Here is a 27,972-nt window from a genome sequence, read left to right on the forward strand (position 1 = left end):
CTGGCTTCGTCGGCTTTGCGGATATTGGAATTTTGAATTCGAATTCGCTAAGTAATGGGCGGGGGAAGTAAGGGTATCGATCCCCGCCTTTCAGGATTATACAGTGGAACGCATCTTGCGCCACTGCAACGGGCCAGTACGTCTCCTCCTTTCGACCACCGTCTACTCCACCAAGGACGTGACTATCACCAGCTGCCCTCCAGGTGTCTACAACTGCCCAGGCAATCAACCTCAGCCCACTGGCTATCCCGTTTCGGATTATCCCGTTTCCTCGGATTATCCCGTTACCTCGGATGAGCCCCTGCCTACTGGCTACCCAACCGGAGAGCCCGAGCCCACTGACACTGGCTACCCAACTGAGACCCCAAGCGCTTCGCCAACTGGTGATGAGTATCCCACTGGCGGATATCCCACCGGCGCTTACCCAACTGAGACCGAGTCCAGCGCTTATCCCACTGAGGTCGAGCCAACTGGCGGCGAATATCCCACTGGCGGATATCCCACTGGCGCTAACCCAACTGACTCTTACCCCACTGGTGGCGAGTCGAGCGTTTACCCAACTGGCGCTCAGCCAACCACCTCCACCATTACCTACACCACCTGCATCCCAACTGTGACCTCCTCCACCACTGTCATCTACCCAACTGAGAACACTGTTCCCACCTACTCAGCTGGCTCTGAGGGTCTTCCCCAGCCAACCGGTGGCTACCCAACGTAAGTTCATAGCACCATATTGTTCATTCGATTCGTTGATTATTAACGTCTTGTCTAGCAACCCTACCCCTCCCCCTTACCAGGAGGGTGCTGCCAGCTCCGTTGGAACCAACTTCGCCGTCGCCGGTCTCGCTGCTGTCGCTGCTCTCTTCCTTGCATAGATTTTCTTTCAATGATGATACCCACGATCTGCCCCAGCTTTTCTCGCTATCTGTTCGATCTGTTGGACCCTAAGTAGGCTCTCCCAGCGACTGCTACAGTTAGCGTCGAGAAGCTGGGGCTCTGCTCTGGGCTTTTTGTTCTTAATTTTCACACTTGGGGTAATCAAATGGCAGAAAGTTCATCGTTTCTAATTCTTTCCTTTTCTCTTCGTTTTCCTTCAGCTGCTAAGAGCGAGTCTTTCCTTTTTAATTCATGTGCTATATATATTTATATACCTTTCGCTTCATTCCTAATGATGACCGACACGAACGCAACATTTTTGGGGCATGGGGTTCGGTTCTCAAACAGCCACCAGAGCTTTTGTTTTCTACCCGCTATATATATATCTAGTATATGAAAGAGTGGGAAACCTGAATTCTTGGGAAGCGTACAATGATTTTCTGGCTGCTCTTGATGGCATTTTTCAATCACTTCGGCGTCTTGTCTCCTTTCTATTTCGTTCTCTGCTTGATCTGAGATCTCCCCGCGAGCCAAGCTGAATGCCATCGCATCAATTCCCGTTTTCTCTCTCTGACTTCTTCCCGTCTCTTGTGAAGTCTTTCGAAAGAAGCCTGCCGATAATTGTATGTGTAGCCAGCCTTTTTGTCTTGTCCTCGATTCTACGTTTGCAGCAACTCTGAGGGCTAGGGAAGACGAGAGAAACAACAACGTGAGCTTTTCTTGCCATTATGTGGTTCCCATTTCTTTTTTGTTTGCTCTTCCCCTCCTTTCATATTATACCCGAGGTCATTCTTCTCTTGCTGCTGTTGTGCCCTCCATTTTTGGCCGTCTTTGCTTTATCTAATCGATTTCCTTATCATTCTTGTGCATATAATTTCTAATTTCCTCGCAATCCAGTAACATCCCTTGAACAAAAAAAATCAAATCAAATCGACCTCGTAAATCCTGTTGATCTCGTAAGAACCATCATTTTTCCACCTTTTCGAAGGAAAAAAAAAGCTGCACATCCAATTTTAACCCCTTGCCTCCATATCCGCCTAACCCCTGTCAGCTAGCACCGAATTTGGCTGATCGCCTGCGACTTGTTCTTTCCACGATCTTCCGATGTTACCCCATACTGGCACCTCGCTTTCCTGTCGTGCTAGTTGAAGCGTCGCTTTGACTCGGAGATTTGTTTATGGAGTATTCCGGACGCCGAAGAAGATTCGATGGAAGAGTAAAAACGATTAATCTCAGCATGTTACAACACTTTTTGAAGATGAAGGCCAGTTTTCATTGTTATTTCTCATGTCTATTCCTTTTCCTCCTTTTTTATTTTGGGTCGTCGTCCCTGTACGGCCTGATTTCATTCATTTCCACGTTCAACGGCCATCTGCTGTTCTAAAAACAGTGTGGAGAACTAATCTTAGCACAGCAAATCATCACTCTACTACTCATGATCTGTTCTAGAAAGACGTGTCATCAACAATTTATTAGACACACAGATTTCATCCTTACAGGCTTATATCGAAATATATCAGTACTGCACATATTGAAACACACTACCGAACACAACAAGATATATGTATCAGCAAATATAGCATGGAATGAATGAAACGACCTATTAACAATATAACTCTGTAGATCGATTAGATTTGGAAATGTTCCATTTTTCTACATTTGTTCCTTGCATTGACGCATGCATGTACGGGTGTAACCCTGCCAGCAGAACACGAAAAAAAAAAGCCTCGACAGTGGGAAATCGAATTCTCGCTGTCGGGCAATTTGCCTTGCTTTGATGATACATATGCATCTATACAGGTTGTCCATATATAGTCTGGAGTAGACATGTATCTATGTCTTCCATTTTTTGCGTCTTTTTTATACTCTCTGAAAATTGCCCCATTTACTGCACAATCCCTCGACTTGCTTCGCATGTGATTCTGTGATTCTAAAACTCCATGGTTTTAATATTAGGGGATCCACAGATTTTTTTTTTTTTTTTTTTTTTTTTTTTTCATGAGCATCTAGTTGAGTTGGAACGTGGTAGGAAAACGAGATCCCATCGTGTTTAAAATCACCTCACAAATTCCAACCAGTCCAGCTGGGTGTCTGTATTCTGACAGGGCCATAACTTGATTGAGGCTCTATCCCTAGTAATTCTCATATTAAGGAACAACAGAAGGTTTTCCATATGTCGAATCTCGTACATATCCTTGGAGATCAGCGATCAATTGATCGCTTTCTTTCCTCCAAATCTTTAGGGTGTGACGGGACAGTGATATCAGCGATGTGAAAGAATATAATTAGGCGATCATTTGAGAAGAGGCATCTATCCTCGGATATTGATGTAAAACCTAGTCTTCGGAAGGTAGAAGATAGCTCATTAATCCAAAGGAGTGGCGATCTTTGTCGGCCATAGAGGGCATGGCTCTTCCTCTTTAGATCCCCGTACCCAATTTAACTTCCACCAACGATCAGGTCGATCAACGTAAACTATCTCATCAATCTTGCTGTTCATAAATGCATTGACATTATCTAGTTTGTTGTGCATCTAGACCAAAGGCAGCTATGATAGCTGCTACACTCTTAGATATTATATATCATCATCGATACATATCATTGCTAGATATCATTGATAGATAGGTGATGTTTATTCTCATATAGATTGATTAGATATTGAGCTGGTAGGGTGGTTAGTAGGCAGTGAGGTAGATAGGTAGCTAGCTATCTAGCTAACAATGTCTATTCACATAGAGATTGATTGGATATCATGCAGGTAGGTTGGCAGGTAGATAGGTAGCTAACATTCTCTGCCCTGTTAGCAATTGGCCAGACATTGTGTAGGTAGGTTGGTAGCTAGATGATGATATCTATTTGTATAGAGAACAATTGGATATCAAGCAGATAGATAGGTGGCTAGGTAGACATATAGCTAGCATTCTCCATTCCATCATGGTAGCAATATCTATTTGCATAGAAATTGATCGAATATCAAGCAGGTAGGCTGGTAGGTAGGTAACTAGCGATCTAGCTGGCAATATCTATTCGCATACATATCTGTACACATGGTTCCAATGCAGGAAGCCTATTAGCTTTCCACGATCTGAAATATATATTCAAGGTAATTTACTAGGGCGCGAACGAACTTTTGAAATACGCGTCCGTAGTCCAGGTGATTATATCGCCCTCTAGTGAGGAAGATTGTGTTGGACGTCCGAGTTGTATTGATATGTATATAGGTGCGGAGCGCTAGTCCGTAATAGGAAGCCTAACGGCGCCAATCAGGAAAACATTGTTACCTCTCAAAGTCCGCAATCTTTCACCACTGGAAGTCTATCTCTACCTCTTCCACTAGCACACTCTATGAGAAACAGATTTCATCCCCATTCTGTTGATTTCCATTACGTGACATTAAAATTCAACATCAAGAACGCTCCTATCTCCACACCGTTTCGTCACAAGTAATACAACTGCTGAACCATGACTGTGCCTCTGCACCTTAACAATTCCCAAGCCGCCTCGCTCGTAACGCTACGCAGCACTGCGCGATCATGTCGACGCCCTCAGGCGGCAAGTCAGGGAACCCGCGTTCCGTAGCAGTTTCGCTTTCGCCAAGGGCGGAAGACCCATTTCCCGGCCATGACTGGTCGTTGCGAAGTCCTCGACCGCTGGCGATAAGGGATTCGAATGCGAGGTCTGTTCGCCCAGCCTTTCGACGGGACGTAATTTACCGGAAGTGATGGCTCAAACCATTGACATGTCGAGCCTCCTCGTACAGGCAGTGGACAAGGCACAGTCAGAGATGACAAAGGTGCTGCGTGTCAGAACCGAGCAAACGGTTCGCCTTAGATTGACTGATTTCCTAAGCTACTTTACGCTGAATCGCCTGTTTGTTAATGAATGCGAGGCAGTCTCTGGACATTCTGGAACGGCGCTCAAAGACGTCGCGAACAACCAAATTCTCGGCTTTATCCCGTTTCTGCACGAAGTGGAAAAGCAAAAGTTGGTGCAAAAGATGGAGTTTGAGAAGTGGGAGCGCATCGATTTCAAGCCCCAGAACGAATTGATCCTGGCACACATTGCCTAGTCCATGACCACTGACCCGCCGGCGTGGCTCGGTTACACGGACGCTAGTACCGCAGGCTTGGTAACAGGCGAACGGAATTTATAGAGAAACCCACCCCTTCCGAGCCTACAGTGCTGCTAAGCAAAACAAGAAAGGCCCGACACTGGCGGTCATCGAGGAGGGGAAATTTATCCTCGTTGATTCGGCAGTATTTGCACTTCGCGGCATAGAGCAATACACAATCCTCCTGGCATCGATCCCCGCCATGGCCAACGAGATCTCGACGGTCCTACTCGACTATCGCAAACTGCATAACTCTTGCACGCCACTGCTTATTTTCGGTGCTGGCGCCAGAATAACAGCTGGGCTGACCAATATCAACGCCAAGCACCTTGCCCTTACCTCGCAGTCACTGTCCTTCATTGCTCTGATACCCTACGTGCGCAAGTGTGTCCGTCGTCGACCATCCATCACAGCCTCCGGCATGGCAGAATATGACCGGCTGAAGCGCTTGTTCCAAGACCATCGGTCCTCTATCCACGAGAAGTTCATCGACATAATGAGTTTTCGCGTGACCCTTTACATCAGAGAGATGGAGAAGATCAAGTGGGACGATGAGATGAAGAATAGGTGCAGAGGAACGTTAGTCCACGCATGGAGACGCTCACGAAAGAGTCGCACACGCTACAACGAGTTCTGAGCAAGGAACTGCTCGTCAGTCATGTCTACCGTGTCAGAGGTTCGTGACTCACCTGGATGTGTTGCTACCATGTCGGATTTCTCCGCATTTTCTCTGTCCTATACAATGCACATAAGTGATGTGACCTGCCATGAAAAATCGCTGACCCACCTGGAATATACCCATGCTGTATGGAAACACAAAAGACCCTTCGCAAGAAACCAAAAAAAAAAAACCCGACGGCCATCCAAATTACAAAAGTAAAGTCCACAAAATACTATACTTGGACAGAGGTGAAAAGAGGAGAACCGTCACGCGGAGTCCGCTAGAAGACCAGCTATCGCCTCACAGTTGCAACTTCCAAGGCCAGATCTTAAATAGCTGGCAACTTGCCTATATGCGGCGGACGATCCGGTGGAGAAAGTGAAAAAAAAAAACTGAGGATGAGCTCTATCGAAGCTCTATCGAAGCAAGACTTCAATTCCCTTGGTATATCTTAGAAAGCTTACCAACATTCTTATTAGAATTCTTGGCATGGGACTATTTTCCGATATTTTCAAAGGTTAGGAGCTCGATGTATCATTTGCCCCAGCTCAGATTTCTTCCAAGCAACTCCAGTTCGGATACAGCTGCCCTGTGGTATTACAAATAGAACGCTCAGATCTCTCCATCTAGACGCTCAACCAGGTAAATAGGAAAAAAAGGGAAGGCATTGACGGTCCTTTAAAAGCCCAAAGTGACGTAGTACATGTACATGGCTCAAACGATAGAAGCCCAACTTACACCAAAACACGACAGGATCGACATGGGTGGCTGCGTGGAATCATGGACAACATCGAAGCCGCGGCAGGTCGCATACACTGGTGAGTTGCTTGCTGGATGTCATGTTCAATTTGCTTTGGTGACAATGATCAGTCTGCACTGCGAAAACGTTATTACAAGGGGCTATTTTCTAGGTGGCCACTTTGACTTAGTGTGCCGCATCCGTCAGTATACAGCGAGTTCCAAGGAGGATGGGAAAATAAATGCCTCCATAAGGATGCAGATGGCAGCAATCGCGGTTATCGAGTACGGTGGTAGATATATCAGCCCTCTTTCGTCCCACCGGGCGTAAATGGCGTGAACGGGTACTTTGCTGATCATTTCAGCAGATTACATGGAGAATTGAGTGGGACTAGGTAGGTAGGTGTCCCGTTGGATTGGACGGAAATATAGTACGGTAGTCATAAATGGGAGTGATAAACTTTGGCCTTTATATCTATCTATATACCTTTATAGTTGCTATGATATCCACGATAGCAAATTTAGTTCCATTATCTTGAATGATTAAAAAATTTTTTCAATCCTAAATCGGAACAACTTTGAATGCACAATCACTAGCTTCAACATACAAAAAAAAATCTAAACTTCTTATTGCACATGATGAGAAAATGCCAGCACGAAATGAACTATATCCCAAGAGCGCCACAGAGGATAGGTACGATCTTGGGAAGTAGCTTTTGTTATTGTGTGCTCAGTTTCCTGCAGGTTGCATTCTGTCGCCCCCTCCATGTAGTTTCATGGGGAATGGCGGTTAGAAAGGAAAGAAGGGGAAAAAAAAAATAACTACAAGCAACGACTTGAGTAACGTAACTCGTGATATAACTTTAACCCAGTCCAGGGAAGGACACATGTACCCGGACAGGAATAATAAATATACCGAGGCGGTTGGATGTTCAATTGTATGTAACCCGTCGGAGCCCCGTCGTATCGGATAGGGTTTAAGATCCTGGGGTTGAGCAGCCAATCGCAATGTTTTGGCCCCGAGTTAAGCAACGAGAAGGATCATGACGAGAAGGGAAGGCCAGAAGAGGAAAAAGGAGCTTGCAAGTTCATGAGTGGGCAATGGGCAACCAACCAGTGTGGGCTGAACGCCGGCGAGCGCTTCGGCGAAGTCCCTGAAGCAAGAGCAACAGCAACAGCAACAACAGGAACAGGCAATCACGGAACAGTCGCCGGGCCCCCCCGAGGAGATCTGGGCCTCCGAATGTTAACTTGTTCATTGCGGATATCCGTTTCTGCAATCGTTTCAGGGATTGGGTAGGGTGCGGGCTCTCTATCCAGCTCCATATTTCCCAGGCGAGCAATCATCGTTGTCCTCCATTGTTTTCCCCGCTAGAAAACCCTTGGAGAGGAGGGGGAAGGGGTTGGGGTTTATGCGTTCATTCACATTAATTAGGCTATGTTAGCTCGATTTATTGACAGTCCAACAACAGGTTGGTGGGAAGATGGCGAGGCTGGAATTTCCGGTGTTTTCTTTTTGATCAATCAATCAATTATGGGTGTGGGCTTCGGGGACTCAAGATTTTCGCTTCCTGCGAGGCCAGATTCAATAATGAAAATTGATTGAATTCCCTCGGGACACTGTCACTGATAGATAGCCTAGTGCGACCCGTGGCTGCATCGGTGTAGTGTATGTGTGGATGTATGTATTGTACGTAGCTGCCCGCCTGGCATCTGCAGCAGAGTTGTGCGTAACCGCCAAGGCATATTTTTGTTTTCCGACTCTCACTTCGCGACCAGTTGAGCTAGAAGTTGAGCCTGGATGTGGGTATGCAAAAAACTTTTTGGCCGCCGCCCCAAGATGCAGCAACAGGCCGAGGACGTTGTCCAATGTCAGTTGCCAGTTGGCGAACAGTTTATATCAGAACCACAGTACACAAGAAATGGAAAATATCCCTTTACTCTTGGTTCCTTGACTTGGTTCCTTGCACAAGTGCCCTGCTGTCCTCTTGTCTCTTATCCTCCCATTTTTGAGTTGGGTAGAAAGGCAAACCCCTTGCCGTGGTCGGGTTTGGACGCCCCCCTAACGGCGGGTAAAAACGGCGGCGAGATTGGTATTTCAGCTAAAGGCAGCAGGACGTAGCTAGGTCAGTGGCAGTTTGAAGGGGGACAAACGCAGAAATAGCAGCCAGCATAGAAATAGCGAGCAGAGGCAAATAAATAATAAAATATCATGGATTGCATACCTCTCTCCTCTCTCTCTCTCTCTTTTTCGCAGGGCTGGCAGCATGGGGGGGAATTAACCCTGGGCTGCGGCTGGCAAATCCCCACCTTGAGAAGCGGGCAACCCAGCGCCAGGAGCCGTGGGGCCGTGTGGTGTGGTGTGGACCCAGACCCAGAGAGCCAGAGAGCCAGAGAGCCAGAGAGCCAGAGACCTCGAGAGCTGGAGAGCTGGAGAGCTGGAGTCAGAGCCCCAGGCAGTGGGCGGTAGACGCAGGAGGACCGCCAGTTTCATCGAAGAAGCGCCCTGACCAGAGTGTGTTTTATGTCTTCCTCCTTGTTGTTCCTCTTGTTCCTCTTGTTCCTCCTCTTCTCCTTGTTCCTCCATCCTCAACAAGTTCTCCTTCCTATCGCCCTTTGTCGTGCGTGTCGTGGTACTGGCACAGCTTGGTAAGTGACGACAAGAAGTGGCCAAAGCTGCCCCCAGCATCCAGCATCCAGCGTCCCCTCCTCGGGGCCCCTCCAGTCTCCACGTCGCTTCAACCCGTGTCCACCACCGCCACTGCTGCAAACCCCCATTCTATCTCCTCCCAACATCCATATCTCAGGAGAGCACACTCTTCAGTCCTTCTTCTCGCCCATGTTAATTCGAGGCTCATTCATTTCTTCGTTCCCCTTGTCTGGCACCGAAAGGGTTGTAACGGCGTTGCTCCTCCGTGTCTAAATTTGGCGCCAGCATCCCATGTTGACTCCATTTTTTACCAGGCATCATATAACACACTCGAGCCTCCTTTCAATCGATACAAGCCTATTCTTAGAATAGTGTTACTTTTTGCCTTGTCTACATTTAAAATATCCTCTTCAGACTATTTATCCCACGTCGAACCCAGTCAAGCGTGGCGAATGTCAGCAATAGAGCGTTGTCGAGTTTCTAGAGATAGATTTGATCCTACCCCTCCACCACCTCAACAACGGCACCTCTCGAAGGCCAGAGTCTCAGTCACCGCGCCACATACTTTCCTCCGCTCTCAGTGGCCATATATATAATCCGTTCCCCGTTTCCTTTTGGTTTTGCCTACCCGTCCTCTCCCCCCCCCCCGGACTCCGAGCGTTAACTTTTTGTTCGACGAAAAAAGGTCTGGTGTGAGCCTTGTGAGAAGCACACATATCCAGCATGTCATCTCCTGCCCCGCTCTTAAAAATACCCACTCCTGGTGCCAACCGCAAACAAGCACCCCGTCTTAAATTGGGGATCCCAGGCTCGCCCAAGTTGAACATTGCCAATTCAAATGGGGCTGGAACCAACCCTGCTCCGGATGTCCCTCAGCTTTCTCAACCAATCCCTGCTCGTCCAGCTCCTCCCCAGCTTAGATTAGCCACACCGAAGGGAAGTAAAGGAACTCCACAAGAAGTGAGTTCTTTGAACAATGGACGACCATCTATGCAGATAGTGACAGGCGTTTCTGCGACATCTTATAATGGCGACTATGGCAACCGCTCAAGGTCAGGAAGCTTCAACACATATGATGGCCGAGTCAGTGGGCCCACATCGGCTACCTCTTCGAACTATTCCGCCTTGTCTTTTGCCATTGGCTTGAGGCAACCTCCCGGAGGAACGCCTGATCCCACTTCTGCCATTAGTTCTGTATACTCTGACCGGGGAGATGGCGGCTTATCAGTGGAAAGAGATAACAGCATGAACGGCTTGTTACCAGATCTGGAGAAGCTGAGTTTGGAAAAAGGGCGGCCGTTGGATGTGGAAGATTTAGACGATGAAGGCTGGCTAGCCGCTAGCTCTCAAAAGAAAATCATTGAGCTTGACAGCCTTGGTGAGGGAGCCGGCGGTGCCGTCACTCGTTGCATGCTTAAAGGTGGAAAAACGGTGTTTGCTCTAAAGGTTGGTGATGGCGTGTATCTATGTCATGTCAAACCTCCGTGTAAACTTAGCACTAATCTTCTTTTGTTCGATCTTTGCAGATTATCACCACAGACCCGAACCCAGACGTTAAGAAGCAGATTGTTCGGGAATTGAATTTCAATAAAGACTGTGCATCGGAATACGGCGCATTTATGGACAAATCAACCAGCACCATATCGATTGTTATGGAATTTTGCGAAGGGGGCAGTCTGGACAGCGTTTATAGAGAAGTGAAGAAGCTTGGAGGACGGACGGGAGAGAAAGTTTTGGGTAAGGTAGCTGAAGGTGTACTAAACGGCCTTACCTACCTTCACGGGCGTAAAATTATCCATCGAGGTAAATTTCCGTCCAAAGCGTGTTATCTATTTGATCACCAACACCCCAAAAACTAACTCCCGAATCTACAGATATCAAACCTTCTAATATCCTCTTATGCCGTAATGGCCAAGTCAAACTCTGTGACTTCGGTGTCAGTGGGGAATTCGGCACCAAAGGCGATGCTAACACCTTTATTGGCACATCTTACTACATGGCCCCTGAAAGAATCACGGGCCAATCTTACACCATCACATCCGATGTGTGGTCTCTTGGAGTAACGCTTCTCGAAGTTGCTCAACACCGGTTCCCCTTCCCTGCAGATGGAACAGAAATGCAACCACGTGCAGGTTTGATAGACCTTCTAACATACATTGTTCGCCAGCCAATCCCTCAGCTGAAGGATGAGCCCGATAATGGCATAAAATGGAGCGAAAACTTTAAATATTTCATCGAGTGTTGGTAAGTTTATTTTCCTATGTGTCTTGAATTTTCAATCTATCTCGCTTTATTTTCACACTTTGGGAAATCCAATACGCAACTGGAACTGACAATTATAAAAATTGAGTAGTTTGGAAAAGGAGCCACGAAGACGAGCAACACCGTGGCGCATGGCGGATCATCCCTGGATGCTAGAAATGAAAAGCAAGAAGGTCAACATGGCACATTTTCTGAAACAGGTGTGGGGTTGGCAAGACTAGAGGTTTTGGACAACTACAAAGCGCTAACAGCATGCATACGCCATTTTACCCCTCATACTGTTCTTGTTATGATTAAGATTCACCAATATTGTTCCAATCTCTAACTTCGCTGTGGTCTACCGTCCATCTTCTACCGCGCCCGAGATCTCTCTGCTTTCTTCAAACCGTGAGTGACATGCACCAATGGTTAATGAATAATTTATTGTTATTTTGCGGCTACTTAACCATATCTGTATCTTTTGATCTTCAGGTTTGTTATGACTTTCTTGAAATTCTTTTTACTCACCTCTGATCATTTCTTCACCTTTTATTTTGCATTGTTTCCTTCACAATTTTAAATGTTTTTCCGCTTTTTATGGACCCTGGATGACAGGGATCTTCGCTAATACATTTCATTTATTTTATATCGAACCTGTTTAGCGTTGGGTTGATTGTTTGGATTATCCATTTTGTAGTTCCCGTTTTTCGCTTTCTTTTTGTGAATGATTCGCCTCTGCCATGGCCACACCCCCCTTCAACACCAACCACACAAAGAGCCGTTCATTTCTGGTGTTCCTTTCTTTTTTTTTTACCTTGTGGTGGATGACCAACAGGATGACAAAACAAACCCAGCATTTCTCTCCCATATCCTTTACTGAGAAGACCGGAGTTTTTAGGATATATACATATATATATATATACATAAATTTATAAATATATAAGTTTATAAGTTACATTGATCATTATTATCACCATTTCTGGAGGACGAAGAAAGGTGGGTTGATGGAAGCTCTGAGTGATGGCAACGATCCAATATCAATATCCCTAGGTAGGTATAGGTGTTGGGGTCGCGTGGTCTAATTATGTATACAGAAACTCGACCGCAAGTATTTTAAATTTTCCTACCCACCTTCCCCCGCCGTATACAGCTTCCGTTGTTTCTTTTCTTTCATTCTTAAACCGTTTCCTTCTTATGTTCCCGAGACCCACACATACACACATCACGATAGTAACCCGTATGTCATGGTAATTGAATAGACCTGGCCTAGTTACATCCAATTGTCATCTCTCCTCTCATCAGCTCTCAGCTTGACGTGATCATGTGTGTTTCATTCATCTGGAACAAAGCTCTCTCTCTCCTTTCCATAGCGGCCAATTCCCATTGTTATCCACACAGCTTTTCCTGAGAAGGGAAATTTTTACCTACTACCTATATAATATATACTCCACTAGTTATTTTGCATCACTTGCGCATTTCCAAGCCACCGCAGCAAACGCTTCCAGATCCTCCATGAACAACTGCGGTTGTTCGAGCGCAGCAAAATGTCCGCCCTGAAAAGAATTAAACAGTGCCAAAAAAAATCAGTTCCATCCAATCCCACGCAATCCCAATGAATAAAAACAACAAGAGTCAAACTTGAAAGAAGAAAAGAGGGAGAAGCAGAGCTTGAAGGCAAATAAATAGTAATAATACACTTACTTTGTCATGTTCCTTATGGAACACCATGTTTCCTAACTTCCGCGCCCACGCTATCGGCGTCGGACATAATTCCTTCGGGAAATATGAGTACCCGAAGGGCTTGTTGTTCGGGGTTTGCGGAGTTGATAACAAGGTCGGCTGGAAAATGTACGTATATATAAAAGTAAATTAGTACATGTACATGCACATCACCTGAGTGACCCTCATTTCCTCCCCACCCCTCAAAAAAAGGACGGGTTGCAGTTGAAAGGGGTTCAAAATATCTGCGACGGGGCTTGAACGGCGACGGGGAGATTTGTCACACCAACGTTCCAACGCAAACAAAACCCCTTGAAAAGGGTCAAGGAAGAACAGAAAGGCAACACGCGAAGGGGGAGAGATCGCAAAGCCGAAAAAAAAAAAAAAAAAAAAAAAAACAAAGATACTAACGCTCCGATACGGATATATGCCACGCCCCATGGACTCCGTAAACCAATACAGCGTCACAGACCGCAGAATCTCCTCCGTTGACGGGGCCACGTCCGACCAGGACAAGAACTTTTCGCCTATCCACCCCAGCAATGAGAGCGGACTAGCACCCAGCAGTAGCCCGATGGTGCTGGGTCGCGTGGCATGCTCCAGCGCATATGCATTGCCTGTTTGCTTCCATAGTGCGCCGCGCTCAAGGCCCGCCTTTTCCGATTCGGTGAGGGCGGTGTCGGGTATTCCCTCTGGGGGGGAGCTTAGGGTCATATAGAAATTGATGTGGAATCCTGGTGTATGCGTGAGTATGGGTTTCTCCTTTATTGCTTAAATGTATATTTTGTGGTGCTGATGAAAGGAGGTGGCGGAGGGGGAGGGGAGAAAGGCAAAGGAGCGTTATTATGCATTGACACACCTTTGCAAGCCTTGTACAACTCGTTTAATTTCATCGCAACGGGAGACCCAAGATCGCCCCCTTGCGCCAGATAGCCTGACGATTCAAATCCAAGGTCTACCATGAGCTGGTTTATGACCTTGGCTATGTCGGTCTCATCGAAGCCACGCGTTAGCGGCGGTGTTGACGAGAAGGCGTAGCCTGGGAGGGAGGGGACGATCAGATGATAAGGGAGGGTTTGGGGGGTGTATTTCTCCCGCATTAGAGTGAGGAGAGGGAGGAATTCGAGGAAGCTGCCTGTTTGTGAGAGGGGATTTTGTTCAGTTGTGTGTGTCCATTTTATTCACCCCTCTGGATATCGACTCGTTGGATACAATATATTCTGAGATGGAGGGGATTGGACGGTTGAGTTTGTATATACCTGGCCAGCCATGGAGCAGTGCAATGGGGATCGCATCGGCTCTCTGAGAGAATAAAGCGACGAAATGGATTTTAAACCCCTCATTCTCATTCCCGGCGGGGAGATTGACCGTTGCCCTGAAGTTGGGAAATGAGTTGATGAACTCCTCGTTCTTTCTCCTGCGGTGCACCGAATTTTAGAATTGCCACATATATACTGATGACATCCCATCAACTCTCCCCCCATAAAGATAGTCCGATCATCTTCACTCTCTAAAGAGAATCCATGACCCATCTCCAACGGATATAATTCCCAACCTTTTTATTCTCGGACCCGAGAGCTTGATCAAAGAAGAGCAGCATACCAATCAAACTCCTCCTCCCAGTACTTCTTCGTCTCCGCCAGCCACTTATGGCTAATCCCATACCTCCCATCTTCCTGCAGACTCTCATATGTCGGTGCGGGGATCTTTGACAGCTTTAATAGCGTCTTGAAATCGCTTAGCTGCTGTTCGGGGATTGCGACATGGAAAATCTCTGGTGCCTTGGAGGCCACGGATGGTATGGTGCTGTAGCTTGCTGTCATTTCCCCTTATATTCTTTTTTCTTCCTCTGCTTTTGAAGGTCTTCCTCGGTTAAAAACCTTTTTTTTTTTTTTCAATTTTCTTTCTCGTAAATTCGTATAGTTGTTCCTCATTTGCCGTTTGTGTTCTAGAATGATAATTTATAACCTCATATCTGTTGAGCGTACCTGTGGCTTTGATAGTTAGTTCCTTGCTGGCGATCATTACGCTCCTTGGTGGGGGGCGGGGTTTTCTGGTCCTGAACATGATGTTGAGTGCAAGGATAGCTTGGTTGATGTGCAACTAATGCCAATCATATCTGGTCGATTGCGGACCTCGGACCTTTGTTCATGGTTTTCCACCAAAAAGAGTATCATATAGCCAGAGAGTCTTTATTTTCCATTGACAAATGCACTCTACCTTGGGTATGCTAGAGCCGGGGTGGTACTTCTCCCCGAGGTCGCATTGCTCGAATGCTATGGTCGCATTTCTCTTGAGCTGAGCTATGGCTGCGCAGTCACGTGCCGCAATCCATTTGGTAGAGCTCACGTAGCAAGTGATCAATACACAACAACGTTATCCTCCTACAACTTTTCACCCCCTATGTTTCAAGCTGTGTTGGGTGGAATTTTGCATCATGAGCTGCACCTGGAATGTGTTAGCAGGACTTCAATCTCGAAGAGGCGACACAAAAAAGGGAGGGAAGAGGGGAACTGTAGACCTAACCAGCGTGATGCTCAACTATCCATTTACCCCGTCGAGAAAGTCAAGTGGCTAGAATTCAGGAGAGGGAGGTTTCAGTGGTTCGGGGAACACTTAAGTTATGATATTCACTTGGGTATCGAAGTTCAAATCAGTGTTCCCAGCTGCAGGGTTTATTCAGATAGTAAATCCCCACGCCCATAGCTAGCTAACACATTCATATATGTCATCAATAAAAATAATAAATAATATAAAATAAACACCAAACCAAATGTGTAGTCAACATAAAACATCATTATCCATCCATATTAGCATTAGCGTTAGCATTATTATGATTGCTGTTGTTAACCGGTTGAGCACCCAGCATCCACCCAAGCCCACTGGCCAACCCGCCGGTCACCATATTACTAACAACATCCCTCTTCCTAACCCGTCCACCCGCACCTCCCTCGCCACCACTTCCCCCTCCCGTACCCATGGTATCCATACTAATGCGTCTCGAATCACTTGAAACACGACTAGCAGGAGAACCAGTCTCAGAGCCACGAAGCGGAAACGCGGTTTTGCTGATTGCCTGAGCCGCGCCGCGCGCCACTTCAAATAACCCCATGGGCGCCTCTTCATACCCGCCGGCCAAGTGGGACGTGCGTTTGGCCTGCCCCGTCCGGAGCCGCTTAGCTCGCTCTGTTTCTAGAGCATCGAGTTCAGCATCGGAGGGGCCGAAACCGCCTGGCAAGGTTTTGGAGCTGGATGTGATACTATCCCCCCGCGCGTCCCAGTTTTCGGCCTCCGCCGACTCTCGCGCGCGGAGAGAAGTCATCTCTTCATCGCAGCGGCGCCATACGGCAAGGATCTCTGGGAGGTTCTCTGGTGAAGGTGTGAGTATTAGCGCTAGAGAGAGCAGTTCCATGCGTTGGGAAAGGTGGAGGATCTGAGATTGGAGTGATTTATTAGTTGATTCGGAGACGTTTGAGCGATGTCGACCAGCATTATACGCGGCACGCCATGATACATCATCGCCTTTGGCTATCGTAGTATTTGATGTTATTGATGGTGGAGCCAGGCGTGTGAGAACGTAGGAATATGCGGTATCGAAATCATTGGCTTCTAGAGCAGCGGAGATGGAGAGTGATATGATTCGATGATCTGAAGCTAACAATTCTTCTTCGCGGGACGGGGTTTCTTTGTTGTGTATTGGCTCATCGTCCCCTCTGGGACGTGCGGGAAAGCCTGCGGTAACGAGGTGTCGGCCAATTGTAATCAGATTATCGAGTTCTGTGTATGCTTTGGGATTTTGCTCGAGGACTTTGCCAATTAATGAAAGGGGATCATGGTGCACGCGGATGCTGACAGGTTGGAACGGGACTCCATGTTGCAGCGTCAGGGAATAGAATGATAATGAATGCGTAGCGGATATCAACGCCCTGATTTGGTAAAATGTTTCAGAGTGTGGGAAGTAAGGTCCAAATGACTCGAGCCTATCATCAAAGTCAATATACTGTTAGGCATGGCCAAGGGGAAGCAGATATACATTTCTGAAGCTCGCTTTATCCCGCCTCTCGTTTTATTTCCATTAGTGGCATTGTCGTATGCCGCAAATATTGCCTCTGTCACTGCAGCCTCAATTTGTGCTGGTGGGAGTGGGGACGAGGTTAGGGTATTGGCGTAGATCCCAACCGCAACCTCGTATTCTACGATTGGTTAGACAGTTAATACCTTACTTTGGGAGGGGAGAAATACTTACGTCTTGCATTTAACATAGTTTTCAATATTTCCCCTTCGAGGAGAACTAGAGGAACGCGCCAGAAAAGCCCATGGCCGGGAATGAGTTTCGCTTCAAGCTTCTCGAATTGATCAGAATAGCCCCAGTCTCTCAACCAGAGTAGCTGTAGCCTGACTTTCTTCCAGTCACGTCCTGTTTTATGGTCCCGCTGCAGGGCTTCAACAACAGAGTGAAACTCTGAGAGCTGCATTTCATCGCTAGCGAGTAGACAAATATCCGCAGCCGCCCTGCATGAAATTGCATGGCCGAAGCCAGCCAAAGTACGAATAGAAACAAGAATGGCGTCAATGAACGCGATTGACTGAGTAGTGGGGAATGTGAGGGGATTAGAAGGCTCTAGCAGAGCATTCTGGAGTATGGCGCCTCGAGAAATATCGGACAGGCTAGTAAGGTCGAGATTGAGAGGTTCGAGATCATTTTCAAATATGCGCAGGACAGAGTGACCAGGAATTTCAAGCAAGGACGCAATTCTGGATAAAACCCGACAGGATCCATCGAGGGTCTCTGGTGTAGCTTCTGTGGTCGCATAAATAGTAGCAAGCGCGGCTTGACCGTAGTTGAGGGAAAGTTGAGTATCGCCAATAGATAACCCCAAACCTTCCGATTTATTATAACCGCCAAAATCTATATCGTCCGGACCTGACCATTGTTCTACAGCTTCCACTGCCATGGGAAAGTCCCTCATGCTGGTCGACAGCAGCCACTCATTAACTTCTTGCCATCCGTCTCTTTCTGACTCAGCCGAAGGTTCTCTGTTATCAAATATAGCAATTGACCCCGAACGTTCAAGTTGAGTGATTTTCCGTCTTTTCGAGCTCGCATGACCGTACATCCATGGCCCTACCAGACCCCTTAAGTCTCTGCCTACATCCCCACCCCTATCCCGCGACTCAGTCTTTGACAGCAAGATATTGACCGCGCTTCCTGAATCCAACGACTGTATAATGTCCAAAGATAACTCAACATCATCCTCACAATGGTATTCGTAATTGAATCTAAGTAGAGGTAGCGCGGTCGATATGACCCAGGTTTGCAGGTACTCCGAAGTGTGAAGGAATGGCTCCAGTAGCTCGATAATAAAGGGCTGTAGCCCCGATTCGTTGTCTATTCTGTGCGCTCGATGGATGAGAAATTGAACCAGTGGGATATCTGGTTCGTGTTCTGCATGCCCGGGGTATCGGAGCGGTAGAAGATGTAGTCGTTGGACCTGTTTCCTCGCTGCAGATGTAGGCAGCTCTCCAACTGAAGCAAGATCCAACTCATCATTTTCGTCCTCTGCGGGAGGTGTGGATCTATTGACTAGGCTCTCAATAACAGGGGTGTATCGGGAAGGCTCGGTGCTCTCAGGCAGAAAGGTCAAAATAATGCGGAGGAATATATCGATGTTATCGCCGCCATGGAAATGGGACTGTAAACGTGGCAATGCGGACACATCGCCGTTTACGCAGAGCTGAACGGCAAAGACGATGAGATGGGCACCGGACAATTCTGCAAGGGATTTCATGGTTGTGCTCTTCTCATGGCGAATAAGAGCATTTCAAGCAGTTGCAAGAGTGCTTGCGCACACAATCATGGTCAAGATGAAATCAATGGGTGGGTTGGTGAGGCTCTTGGTCAAAGCTCGGGCCAATCGTGGCTCGTGCTGGCAACAAACGACGCATTTCCCCGAACAAGAGCCTCAACTCCGCCAACTGCAACTTCGTCCGTCTCAAGCGCAAGCAATTTGCTATCCACCCCCTCCGCGATTGAAGCTCCAATTGGTACTTCACAATGGCATCAGGATATGGCCTCAATGGCGGTATGTATCAATTTTTATTTCGACAGATGCCCACTCTGCCCTTCCCTCCATTTCCCACCTTACGAATCCCGTCCTCCCTTCGTGCATCGGTTGCTAACTCCTCAAACTGACACCGAATCGTCCATCCAGGCCCGTCCCGCTGTTTCCCCTTCTGGCAAGAACTTCTCGGTTGCTACGTAGTTAATGCTAGCGAAGGCGATGCCGGAAAGAAGAAGTGTGTCCCAGCACTAGAGGATTACCATGAGTGTTTGCATCACAGAAAAGAGGTAAAATTTCCCGGGAGCCGCTATCGTCGAGAATGTATCCCATGGGAATCGAGTCCGTGTTGGCAAAGATGGAAATGATTCTTAAGGGCTAATGCAAAACGAAATGGCTGGATCTAGGCTGCGCGAATGCGGGCGATGCAACAGGCATATCGAAAGGCGGAAGCGGCACATCCCAGAGAGAATGCGCCAAAGGCGGAACAGATACGTTCGTTAGGATTAATAGGCAAGGACGAGGAATCAAAGGCAATATTGGGGGCGCGATGAGCCCAGGTGTTGGGGATGAGACAATTTTTAGCATGCGTTGAGGAGGCATTTTTCTATTACTATATGTACTAGTTTCTATACCTGTTTGTTTTTTTTTTTTTTTTTCTCTTCTCGTTTGCGGACTTCCATTTCGCGCCTTTTCATCGTTTCTAAAGGTCCGGGGCTGGGGCGGGAAGAGTTGCATGGCAATGCAAAACGCACAATGTGACTTATGTATTTTCACTTTAGACTTTGAAAAACAGATATACGACATCGCCTCTTTCGTCCTCTTGCAAATGTATCATCATTCTATATTGCGTTGGCGTTTCTTGATATCTCGCGCGTATTTCCCTGTCCGGTATCTACATATTCTTGTTGCAAGCATCGGGTGACTTTGCTGCGCAGAGTTCCTCATCCGAAAAGCACGCAGGATACGTGAAAACATGTCCTGTATATTTCCCCCCCCCCCTTGTTTGATCTTTTCTTTGAAATGACAAATCCGATGCTCAGTTAGATAGCCTTAGATTTCTTGATTTATTTGATATATACATATTTTTTGATATCTTGGTAATGGGAGTTTTCGCTCAAATTCGACGATGATAAAATGTTCCCGGAAGACTCTGATGATGCTTCTCTTGGTTCACTGTTTAGCAAAAGCCAGTCGCTAAAACAGTGCAATCATTACTCAGATATTTGGGTCCGAATGCAGGTTCAGCGTTGAGGTTTCCAGAAGAGTCGATCTCCTAAAGTTGACTATGACGTTGACATACCGAGATACATTTTTCCTTCCCGGAAGTTATTCCTTGGCTGATAGTCGGTGAATTAAAGTATTTATTGAATATTTTTGACCCTAGATGAGCAAAGATTAGATTGCTTCGAATTATCTCCCCTTGAGAGTTGGACAACTACTGCGTATTTAAGCTCTTGGTTAGTGCAAAACGAGACCACAGGAAATTTTCTCAAGAGTGCCCATCAAAAGGCTAAAAACAGGAAATGTCTGTGCAGCAGAGTGCATTGGTCGCGCCGCGTACTCTGTAAAAGGGGCCACACGGGGGGGGAAGAGGAGAAGGGGGCTGCCAGACCAGAAGAAGAGAGAAGAGAGTTGGGGCTCCACGAGATGGGCTCAGCGGGAAGATCAGCCTCGGGGAAAAAGCACCTGCACTCAGATCTGGGCAACGTTGGGTAGTTTTCCAGCCGGCGACGCCCGCTGGCCCCGGTGCAGCTTAACCCTGTTCAACAGCCTCAATTTCGCAAATGTCGAAAGCTAACGGACGCCCATGGTTCATGCCTCCATGAATAGCAACCCACAGTATTACCAGTATTACCTCCCTCATCCTACGCTTTCTCTCCCTGGCAGATACCGGCACAGTAACAGCACATCATCGACGGCCAATTGACCCTGGCGGCCTGGCGCCGGGTCAATGATCAGCAATGAGCCGAGAGGGGATTAGGGTCCCACATCACGTGACGCGCTACACCACGCCTCGTTCCAGGGATTACATGCCGCTATGCTGCAAACGGCAAACTTAGCGAGGCGTAAACATGGGTAGGCGCGCTGGCTGGAGGACTGTCCCAATGATATAAACATCCAGCGCGACCTCGACAAATTTTCTCTGAAGCACCAAGAAACTATTGACCCGGTCCACACCCCCATATCGCCAGCCCGACAGGCCAAACTCGGCCAGGCCTCTTTTGCTGCTTTTACTACCGCCACTCCTCTGCTGCTTGCTGGTGGTGCTGCAGCTCCACTTCGCTTCTATACTTGGTTTTTTTCTTATTTATTTTATTTTCCCCAAAGAAAACACCACGGTTGCAGGTCTCAAATAAATAGAGACACATCACTACACTAATCATAATAATTTTTTTTTTTTTTTTTTTTTTTGCTTCTACTGTGTTATGATGGGTATTGTGACGGGTTGCTCCCTGACTGCGACAACTACCCCTACTACCCCTACCGCCCTTACCGCTCGCTCTCCCCTTATATTTTTTGCTATTTTTGCCTTTTTTGCCTTCTAGTCCCGTGACTCGCCATGACCTCCAGGTACCTGTTTCCACCAATCACAATGGCATTGAACCACCGACGCTAATGCTCTTTTGATCTAGGCTCGACCGGCTTGTTACGTGAGTATTTTCCATTTTGCCGCTCTCTTTGTCAGCGCGCCGATCGTGAATCTGACCAATCACACGCCCAACACAGCCTCCTGGAAACAGGAAGTACACCCCTTATCAGAAACACTGCGGCTCAGCAGCTTGCGGATGTCCAGAAACAACATCCAGATGAGCTGTTCAATCTGCTGGGTCGAATCTTGCCATATCTGCGGTCGAGGTCATGGGACACCAGGACTGCAGCTGCGAAGGCAATCGGCGGTATTGTCGGGTATGCTGAACGTTTTGATCCCAATGCTGATGAAGGCCTCAGTTCCGTAGAGGACGACGTTGTTGGAGATGAAGATGTACCCTCAACTGCCAAGAAAGAAGAGCACAGGGACACAGCGGAGAACGCTGGTCCTGAAGACCTTCTCGACTTGGACTCTCTTGATATCAGCTCAATCCTGAGGTTTGGGCACAAGCTCTTAGGTAGCGCGGGTAAAGAGTATGAATATTCTCTTGCTGGGTTGGATGCGGCCTCTCGGCTGCAGCACCAGAAAAGGACACTGTCGTCGCGCTTAGGTCTTGGGGGGGAGTATATGGAGGAGGATTTAGTCAATGAGGCTGATTTCGCTTCTCAACCATCACGCAAGGGCTCTGAGGCTAAGCTCGAGATTGCAATCCCGCCCCCCTCTCGCAAAGGTAGTACGTTCAGTAATCCGTCCCATTCCATGGCTTCCCCACATGACCCTATGCAGGCGACTCCCACCAACGGAGATGACCAAGGGCTCAGCAAACGGCAACTGAACCAGCTGAAGAGAAAGAATAAACAAAATGCCAAAATGGGAGCCAATAAAATCCGAGTCGTCGACCTGGCTGTCCGGAAGCATCCTGATGTCGTAGCTACACCTGTTACCGCTTCCACACCGCATGCTATCAAAAAGGAGGAAAATGGCGACGAGAGCAATGGCGACAAGAAGATGGATTATTTTTCGCTGGAAAGGACTGAACCAGACGATGATAGTAAAATCGTCTCCGAATTCAAAGGTCCCATGGTGCCCGAGAAACCTCCAATTCAAACTGACGCGGAAGAAGAGGGTTTGGAATGGCCCTATGACCGCATGTGTGAATTTCTGATGGTTGATCTGTTTGACCCCAGCTGGGAAATTCGCCATGGTGCAGCCATGGGTCTGCGAGAAGTCATCCGTGTCCAAGGAGCTGGAGCCGGGCGGGTTCGTGGTAAAGGGAGACGCCACAACGACGCGCTTAACCATCAGTGGCTAAATGATTTAGCCTGCCGACTTCTTTGTGTCTTCCTGCTAGATCGTTTCGGTGACTATATTTCGGATAATGTAGTCGCCCCGATCCGTGAAACGGTCGGCCAGACTCTGGCTGCTCTTCTATTACATTTACCCTCCAAGTCTTTGACTTCTGTTTATCGCATCCTGTACAGAATGATCATGCAAAATGATCTCGGCCTCTCTAGTCCTATATGGGAAGTGTGCCATGGCGGTATGATCGGACTAAAGTATTTGGTCGCTGTCCGGAATGACATTCTTTTAAAAGAGCCTGAAATCCTTGATGGAGTTATTGCTGCTGTGATGAAAGGATTAGGAGATTATGACGACGATGTCCGTGCTGTCAGTGCCGCTACATTAGTTCCTATCGCAGAGGATTTCGTGAGGCTTCGACCGGGCTCGCTACACTCCCTGATCAACATTGTGTGGGAGTGTCTCTCTAACCTCCAAGATGATCTCAGTGCTAGCACAGGATCTGTTATGGATCTGCTCGCCAAACTCTGCACGTTCCCAGAAGTCCTTGAAGCAATGAAAACAAATGCTGCCCACGACTCCGAATCATCCTTTGAAAACCTTGTGCCGAGACTCTTCCCATTCTTACGACATACCATCACGAGTGTGCGATCCGCAGTACTTCGAGCTTTACTCACGTTCCTAAAACTCGATATTGAAGGACAAAACGCTTGGGCTGATGGGAAGGCAATGAGACTTACCTTCCAAAACCTACTTGTTGAACAAAATGAAGGCGTTCTTAAGTTGTCGCTCCAAGTTTGCTTTGAGCTGCTGCAAGCATTGGAAGACCGTGGTCTGTTTAATACTGATGACGAACTCTTACCATCTCTACAACCGCTTATCACGGTAACAATGAGCCCTTTTGGCGTGCCACGATACCCTATCCCTATGGATATTTCTCTTTTCATTCGCCCATCTGGATTACCCTACACATCCGCTGGCGCTGTTCCAAGGAAGACGTCTCCCACCAGTACAGCCTCCGAACCACCTGCGAAGAGCCGAAGACGGAAGGCCGAGAAAAAGGATATGACGGCCATTTTCACTCATAATGTCGATGGCCACATGTTGCAAGGTGACATTGATCTCGTCGGTGTCGAAACAGTTATTAGGTCAAAGATTTACGCTGCAACTGCTTTGGGTCGACTTTTGTCCACTTGGGATAGCCATGACCGTTCAAATCTGTGGGAGACCATTTTGCCTTCTCTTAAATCTCCTGGCTCGACTTCGCAGCTAGTGGCCGCAATGGTCGTCGTTGAGTATGCGAAAATCAGAGGCCCAGAAACCAAATACACCTCTCTGCTATCACAATGGCTAAACTCGGTGATTGAAAATGAGAGGCCATTGTGGTATAGTGATATAGCCAGCTATTTACATATTGCTCGTGCACAGTGTCATTCCCTCCTCAATGCCTTTAGAGACCATGCTCACGTTTCACAATTCTCCCTTCCCATGCTGGCAGTCGTAGTCCAAGGAGATCAAGACGCTGGTCCCAATGCCTTTTCCATTTCGGATGCCGAAAAAGTTCTAGGGCCGGATTTTGAAAGACTGAAAAAGAGCCTTTCCCCAGCACAGAGAATGACCGCGCTTCAGGTGCTCAATGATTCGCGAGCAAGTGCACTAACGGCTGTTGAAGAAGCTAAGGAAGTTAAAGAACAACGTGATATGCGAATTAGAGCCGCTGCAGCAAGTGCGCTTGTCGCTCTTCATGACATTCCCAAGAAGCCAAGCCAGATTATCAAAGGGATGATGGACAGTGTCAAGAAGGAGGAAAACGTTGAATTGCAGCAGAGATCTGCGTCAGCTGTTGCATCACTTGTGCAGTATTATACGAGTTCCTCCAAACGGGGCCCTGTGGATAAGGTAATTGGGAATCTTGTCAAGTTTTGCTGTATCGATACTTCGGAGACACCTGAGTTCCATCACAACGCAGGTTTGGAAACTGCAATTCTATCGCTTCGTAAGGAAGAGGATAAGAAAGACCCTGTTGACGCTGCGAGATTCGAAAAGGAGTCCCGGGATGCTCGTATCATGCGACGAGGTGCCAAGGAAGCATTGGAACAATTGGCAAGTAGGTTTGGAGCGGAGTTATTGAACAAGGTCCCTAACCTTGCAAGTTTGATTGAAGATCCCTTACGGAGTGCTCTTGCTGGTGATCTTCCATCCGATATCAAGGACCCTGACAATGAAATCGGTCAGGAAGTCGTTGATGGATTATCGACGCTTCGAGCACTTGTCCCTAAATTTCATTCTGGCATTTATACCTGGATTATGAGCCTTATGCCCATCATTGCAAAATCTCTGCAGTGCAAACTGTCTGTCATCCGATATGCAGCTGCTAAATGCTTTGCAACTATCTGCAGTGTTGTAACCGTTGAGGGTATGACAATGCTTGTGGAGAAGGTGCTGCCCAACATCAACAATGCGTTGGATGTCCACTGTCGGCAGGGAGTCATTGAGTGCATCTATCACTTGATACATGTCATGGAAGATAACATTTTGCCTTATGTTATTTTCCTTATCGTCCCTGTTCTTGGACGAATGAGCGATTCTGACAACGATGTAAGACTCCTTGCCACAACTGCCTTTGCAACACTGGTCAAACTTGTTCCTCTGGAAGCTGGGATACCAGACCCACCCGGTTTATCCGAGGAGCTCTTGAAAGGACGGGATCGGGAGCGGCAATTTATGGCACAAATGCTCGATGTCCGCAAGATCGAACCCTTTGAGATCCCTGTTGCGATCAAGGCGGAGCTCCGTTCATACCAGCAAGAGGGTGTTAACTGGCTCGCTTTCCTCAATCGATACCATCTCCATGGAATCCTCTGCGATGACATGGGTCTTGGGAAGACGCTTCAAACTCTCTGTATCGTGGCTAGTGATCACCATATGAGATCCGAAGAGTTCGCCCGGACAGGCGCACCTGAAGCACGGAGATTGCCCTCATTGATAATCTGTCCACCAACCCTTTCTGGGCATTGGCAGCAGGAAATAAAACAGTATGCTCCTTTCTTGTCGTGTCTAGCATATGTAGGGGCACCCTCTGAACGTTCCAAACTTCGGGGCTCTCTAGGCTCTGTGGATATCGTAATTACATCTTATGATATTTGCCGGAATGATAATGACGTTTTCGTGCCTCTCAATTGGAACTACTGTGTTTTGGATGAAGGACATCTGATCAAGAACCCTAAGGCGAAGATCACACTTGCTGTTAAACGGCTCAAGAGTAATCATCGCTTGATATTGTCAGGCACTCCGATTCAGAATAACGTGTTGGAACTCTGGTCTCTATTTGATTTCTTAATGCCTGGTTTCCTCGGGACTGAGAAAGTTTTCCTGGACCGCTTCGCGAAACCCATTGCTGCCAGTCAATTTAGCAAGTCGTCCTCGAAAGAACAAGAGGTTGGTGCCTTGGCTATTGAAGCGTTGCACAAACAAGTGTTGCCATTCCTCCTACGGCGATTGAAGGAGGAGGTCCTGAACGACTTACCGCCAAAGATCTTACAGAATTACTACTGCGACCTCAGCGACCTACAGCGGAAATTGTTTGAAGACTTCACGAAGAAGGAACAGAAAGATATCGCAAAGATTGTCGGCAGTACCGATAAGGAAGCGAAGCAGCATATTTTCCAAGCATTACAGTACATGCGTCGTCTCTGCAATTCCCCCGCCCTCGTCGTCAAAGAAAGTCACAAGCAATATGACGAAATCCAGAAATCTCTTGCAGCAAAGAATTCCCATATCCGTGATGTCGCCCACGCACCAAAGCTGATCGCTCTTCGCGATTTACTGGTCGACTGTGGCATTGGAGTTGACCCATCCACCGAAGGTGAATTAGACACGGGAGCCAGTTATGTTAGCCCGCACCGCGCTCTCGTTTTCTGCCAGATGAAGGAAATGTTGGATATCGTGCAGAACGACGTTCTTAAGAAGCTGTTGCCATCAGTGCAGTTTCTCCGTCTCGACGGCAGTGTAGAGGCGACCAAACGCCAGAGCATTGTGAACCAGTTTAATACTGACCCCAGTTACGACGTTCTCCTGCTCACGACCAGTGTTGGTGGTCTCGGTTTGAACCTTACCGGCGCGGATACCGTAATCTTTGTTGAGCATGACTGGAATCCGCAGAAAGACATCCAAGCAATGGATCGCGCACATCGTATTGGGCAGAAGAAGGTCGTTAATGTCTACCGGCTGATAACGAGAGGTACCCTCGAGGAGAAGATATTGAAGTAAGTATTATTTTTTTCTTTTCTTTTTTTTTTTTGGTATCTTCAAGAAAGAAGCGAGGAAATTATCTGTAACACAGCACGCATTCTAACAAATCCACCTACAAGTCTCCAACGATTCAAAATCGACGTCGCCTCAACTGTTGTCAACCAACAAAATGCGGGTCTCAGCACGATGGACACTGACCAACTACTCGACCTTTTCAATCTTGGCGAAACGGCTGAGGGCGCTGAAAAACCCAACCAGGACCGTGGAATCGGCGGTAATGAGATTGACATGGTCGATATCGATGGGGAAGTAAAGGAGAAGGGCAAGAAGGGCTGGCTTGATGACCTTGGCGAACTGTGGGATGATAGGCAGTACCAAGAGGAATATAATCTGGATTCGTTCTTGGCGACTATGAAGGGATAGGATTTCTTTTCATGAGTTAGGAATGCGAAGCCGGAATTGGGACATTTTGATTTGTTTTATGGAGTTTTCGCACCGGTGGACAGGGCGAAATAGGGATTAGTTGATGATTGCCTGATTTATGTTCTTGCTCCTGTATTATCTTGGTGGTTAATTATATACTCCCTTCTTTTCCCTTTGCTGGCGAAAGGGGCTACTCTGATCAATTGATGGGAGGTCGTTGTTTTATCAATTTGACATTTGGTTGAGAAAAGGGACAAAAGAAAAGCAAAAACTGGCTGGTGGGAAGAATTGTTTGCTTTGTCTCCCTTTTTCTTTTCTTTTCCTTTTTTTTTAACCCCGGCTGCTGATTTA

The 27,972-nt window shown here is 47.4% G+C and overlaps 10 protein-coding genes across 10 annotated transcripts; 6 read left to right on the plus strand and 4 right to left on the minus strand.

Moving 5' to 3' along the window:
* Nucleotides 1-54: 54 nt before the first annotated feature.
* HCBG_06926 (uncharacterized protein) lies at nucleotides 55-875 on the plus strand (the record flags this gene model as incomplete). The annotated part of the gene is made up of 3 exons (XM_045433975.1): nucleotides 55-136; nucleotides 204-714; nucleotides 773-875. 3 exons carry the CDS (start codon nucleotides 55-57, stop codon nucleotides 873-875), a joined length of 696 nt encoding a protein of 231 aa, XP_045285456.1.
* Nucleotides 876-1,143: 268 nt separating this feature from the next.
* Nucleotides 1,144-2,115, minus strand: HCBG_06927 (uncharacterized protein; the record flags this gene model as incomplete). The annotated part of the gene is made up of 3 exons (XM_045433976.1): nucleotides 1,144-1,250; nucleotides 1,308-1,487; nucleotides 1,995-2,115. The coding sequence occupies 3 exons, from the start codon at nucleotides 2,113-2,115 to the stop codon at nucleotides 1,144-1,146; spliced, it is 408 nt and encodes a 135-aa protein (XP_045285457.1).
* Nucleotides 2,116-4,409: 2,294 nt separating this feature from the next.
* Nucleotides 4,410-6,274, plus strand: HCBG_06928 (GARP complex component; the record flags this gene model as incomplete). Its single annotated transcript, XM_045433977.1, has 3 exons — nucleotides 4,410-4,580; nucleotides 4,637-4,860; nucleotides 5,030-6,274. The coding sequence occupies 3 exons, from the start codon at nucleotides 4,410-4,412 to the stop codon at nucleotides 5,622-5,624; spliced, it is 990 nt and encodes a 329-aa protein (XP_045285458.1).
* Nucleotides 6,275-6,428: 154 nt separating this feature from the next.
* HCBG_06929 (uncharacterized protein) lies at nucleotides 6,429-7,686 on the plus strand (the record flags this gene model as incomplete). The annotated part of the gene is made up of 4 exons (XM_045433978.1): nucleotides 6,429-6,466; nucleotides 6,602-6,671; nucleotides 7,041-7,080; nucleotides 7,361-7,686. The coding sequence occupies 4 exons, from the start codon at nucleotides 6,429-6,431 to the stop codon at nucleotides 7,684-7,686; spliced, it is 474 nt and encodes a 157-aa protein (XP_045285459.1).
* Nucleotides 7,687-8,323: 637 nt separating this feature from the next.
* On the minus strand, nucleotides 8,324-8,973 carry HCBG_06930 (uncharacterized protein; the record flags this gene model as incomplete). The annotated part of the gene is made up of 3 exons (XM_045433979.1): nucleotides 8,324-8,488; nucleotides 8,612-8,808; nucleotides 8,898-8,973. The coding sequence occupies 3 exons, from the start codon at nucleotides 8,971-8,973 to the stop codon at nucleotides 8,324-8,326; spliced, it is 438 nt and encodes a 145-aa protein (XP_045285460.1).
* A 786-nt stretch (nucleotides 8,974-9,759) lies between these two features.
* HCBG_06931 (MAP kinase) lies at nucleotides 9,760-11,519 on the plus strand (the record flags this gene model as incomplete). Its single annotated transcript, XM_045433980.1, has 4 exons — nucleotides 9,760-10,482; nucleotides 10,563-10,839; nucleotides 10,911-11,280; nucleotides 11,390-11,519. 4 exons carry the CDS (start codon nucleotides 9,760-9,762, stop codon nucleotides 11,517-11,519), a joined length of 1,500 nt encoding a protein of 499 aa, XP_045285461.1.
* A 1,212-nt stretch (nucleotides 11,520-12,731) lies between these two features.
* Nucleotides 12,732-14,819, minus strand: HCBG_06932 (epoxide hydrolase; the record flags this gene model as incomplete). The annotated part of the gene is made up of 6 exons (XM_045433981.1): nucleotides 12,732-12,830; nucleotides 12,979-13,116; nucleotides 13,408-13,730; nucleotides 13,856-14,131; nucleotides 14,256-14,413; nucleotides 14,599-14,819. The coding sequence occupies 6 exons, from the start codon at nucleotides 14,817-14,819 to the stop codon at nucleotides 12,732-12,734; spliced, it is 1,215 nt and encodes a 404-aa protein (XP_045285462.1).
* Nucleotides 14,820-15,390: 571 nt separating this feature from the next.
* On the minus strand, nucleotides 15,391-18,785 carry HCBG_06933 (uncharacterized protein; the record flags this gene model as incomplete). The annotated part of the gene is made up of 5 exons (XM_045433982.1): nucleotides 15,391-15,444; nucleotides 15,631-15,662; nucleotides 15,943-16,976; nucleotides 17,030-17,189; nucleotides 17,243-18,785. The coding sequence occupies 5 exons, from the start codon at nucleotides 18,783-18,785 to the stop codon at nucleotides 15,391-15,393; spliced, it is 2,823 nt and encodes a 940-aa protein (XP_045285463.1).
* A 266-nt stretch (nucleotides 18,786-19,051) lies between these two features.
* Nucleotides 19,052-19,609, plus strand: HCBG_06934 (NADH-ubiquinone oxidoreductase; the record flags this gene model as incomplete). The annotated part of the gene is made up of 3 exons (XM_045433983.1): nucleotides 19,052-19,079; nucleotides 19,209-19,345; nucleotides 19,463-19,609. The coding sequence occupies 3 exons, from the start codon at nucleotides 19,052-19,054 to the stop codon at nucleotides 19,607-19,609; spliced, it is 312 nt and encodes a 103-aa protein (XP_045285464.1).
* A 1,521-nt stretch (nucleotides 19,610-21,130) lies between these two features.
* Nucleotides 21,131-27,796, plus strand: HCBG_06935 (transcriptional accessory protein; the record flags this gene model as incomplete). The annotated part of the gene is made up of 4 exons (XM_045433984.1): nucleotides 21,131-21,157; nucleotides 21,251-21,353; nucleotides 21,692-27,212; nucleotides 27,318-27,796. The coding sequence occupies 4 exons, from the start codon at nucleotides 21,131-21,133 to the stop codon at nucleotides 27,619-27,621; spliced, it is 5,955 nt and encodes a 1,984-aa protein (XP_045285465.1).
* Nucleotides 27,797-27,972: the final 176 nt, after the last annotated feature.

Source organism: Histoplasma capsulatum (genome assembly GCF_000150115.1).
Source record: "Histoplasma capsulatum G186AR genomic scaffold supercont2.10, whole genome shotgun sequence".
In the NCBI taxonomy this organism is placed as follows: domain Eukaryota; kingdom Fungi; phylum Ascomycota; class Eurotiomycetes; order Onygenales; family Ajellomycetaceae; genus Histoplasma; species Histoplasma capsulatum.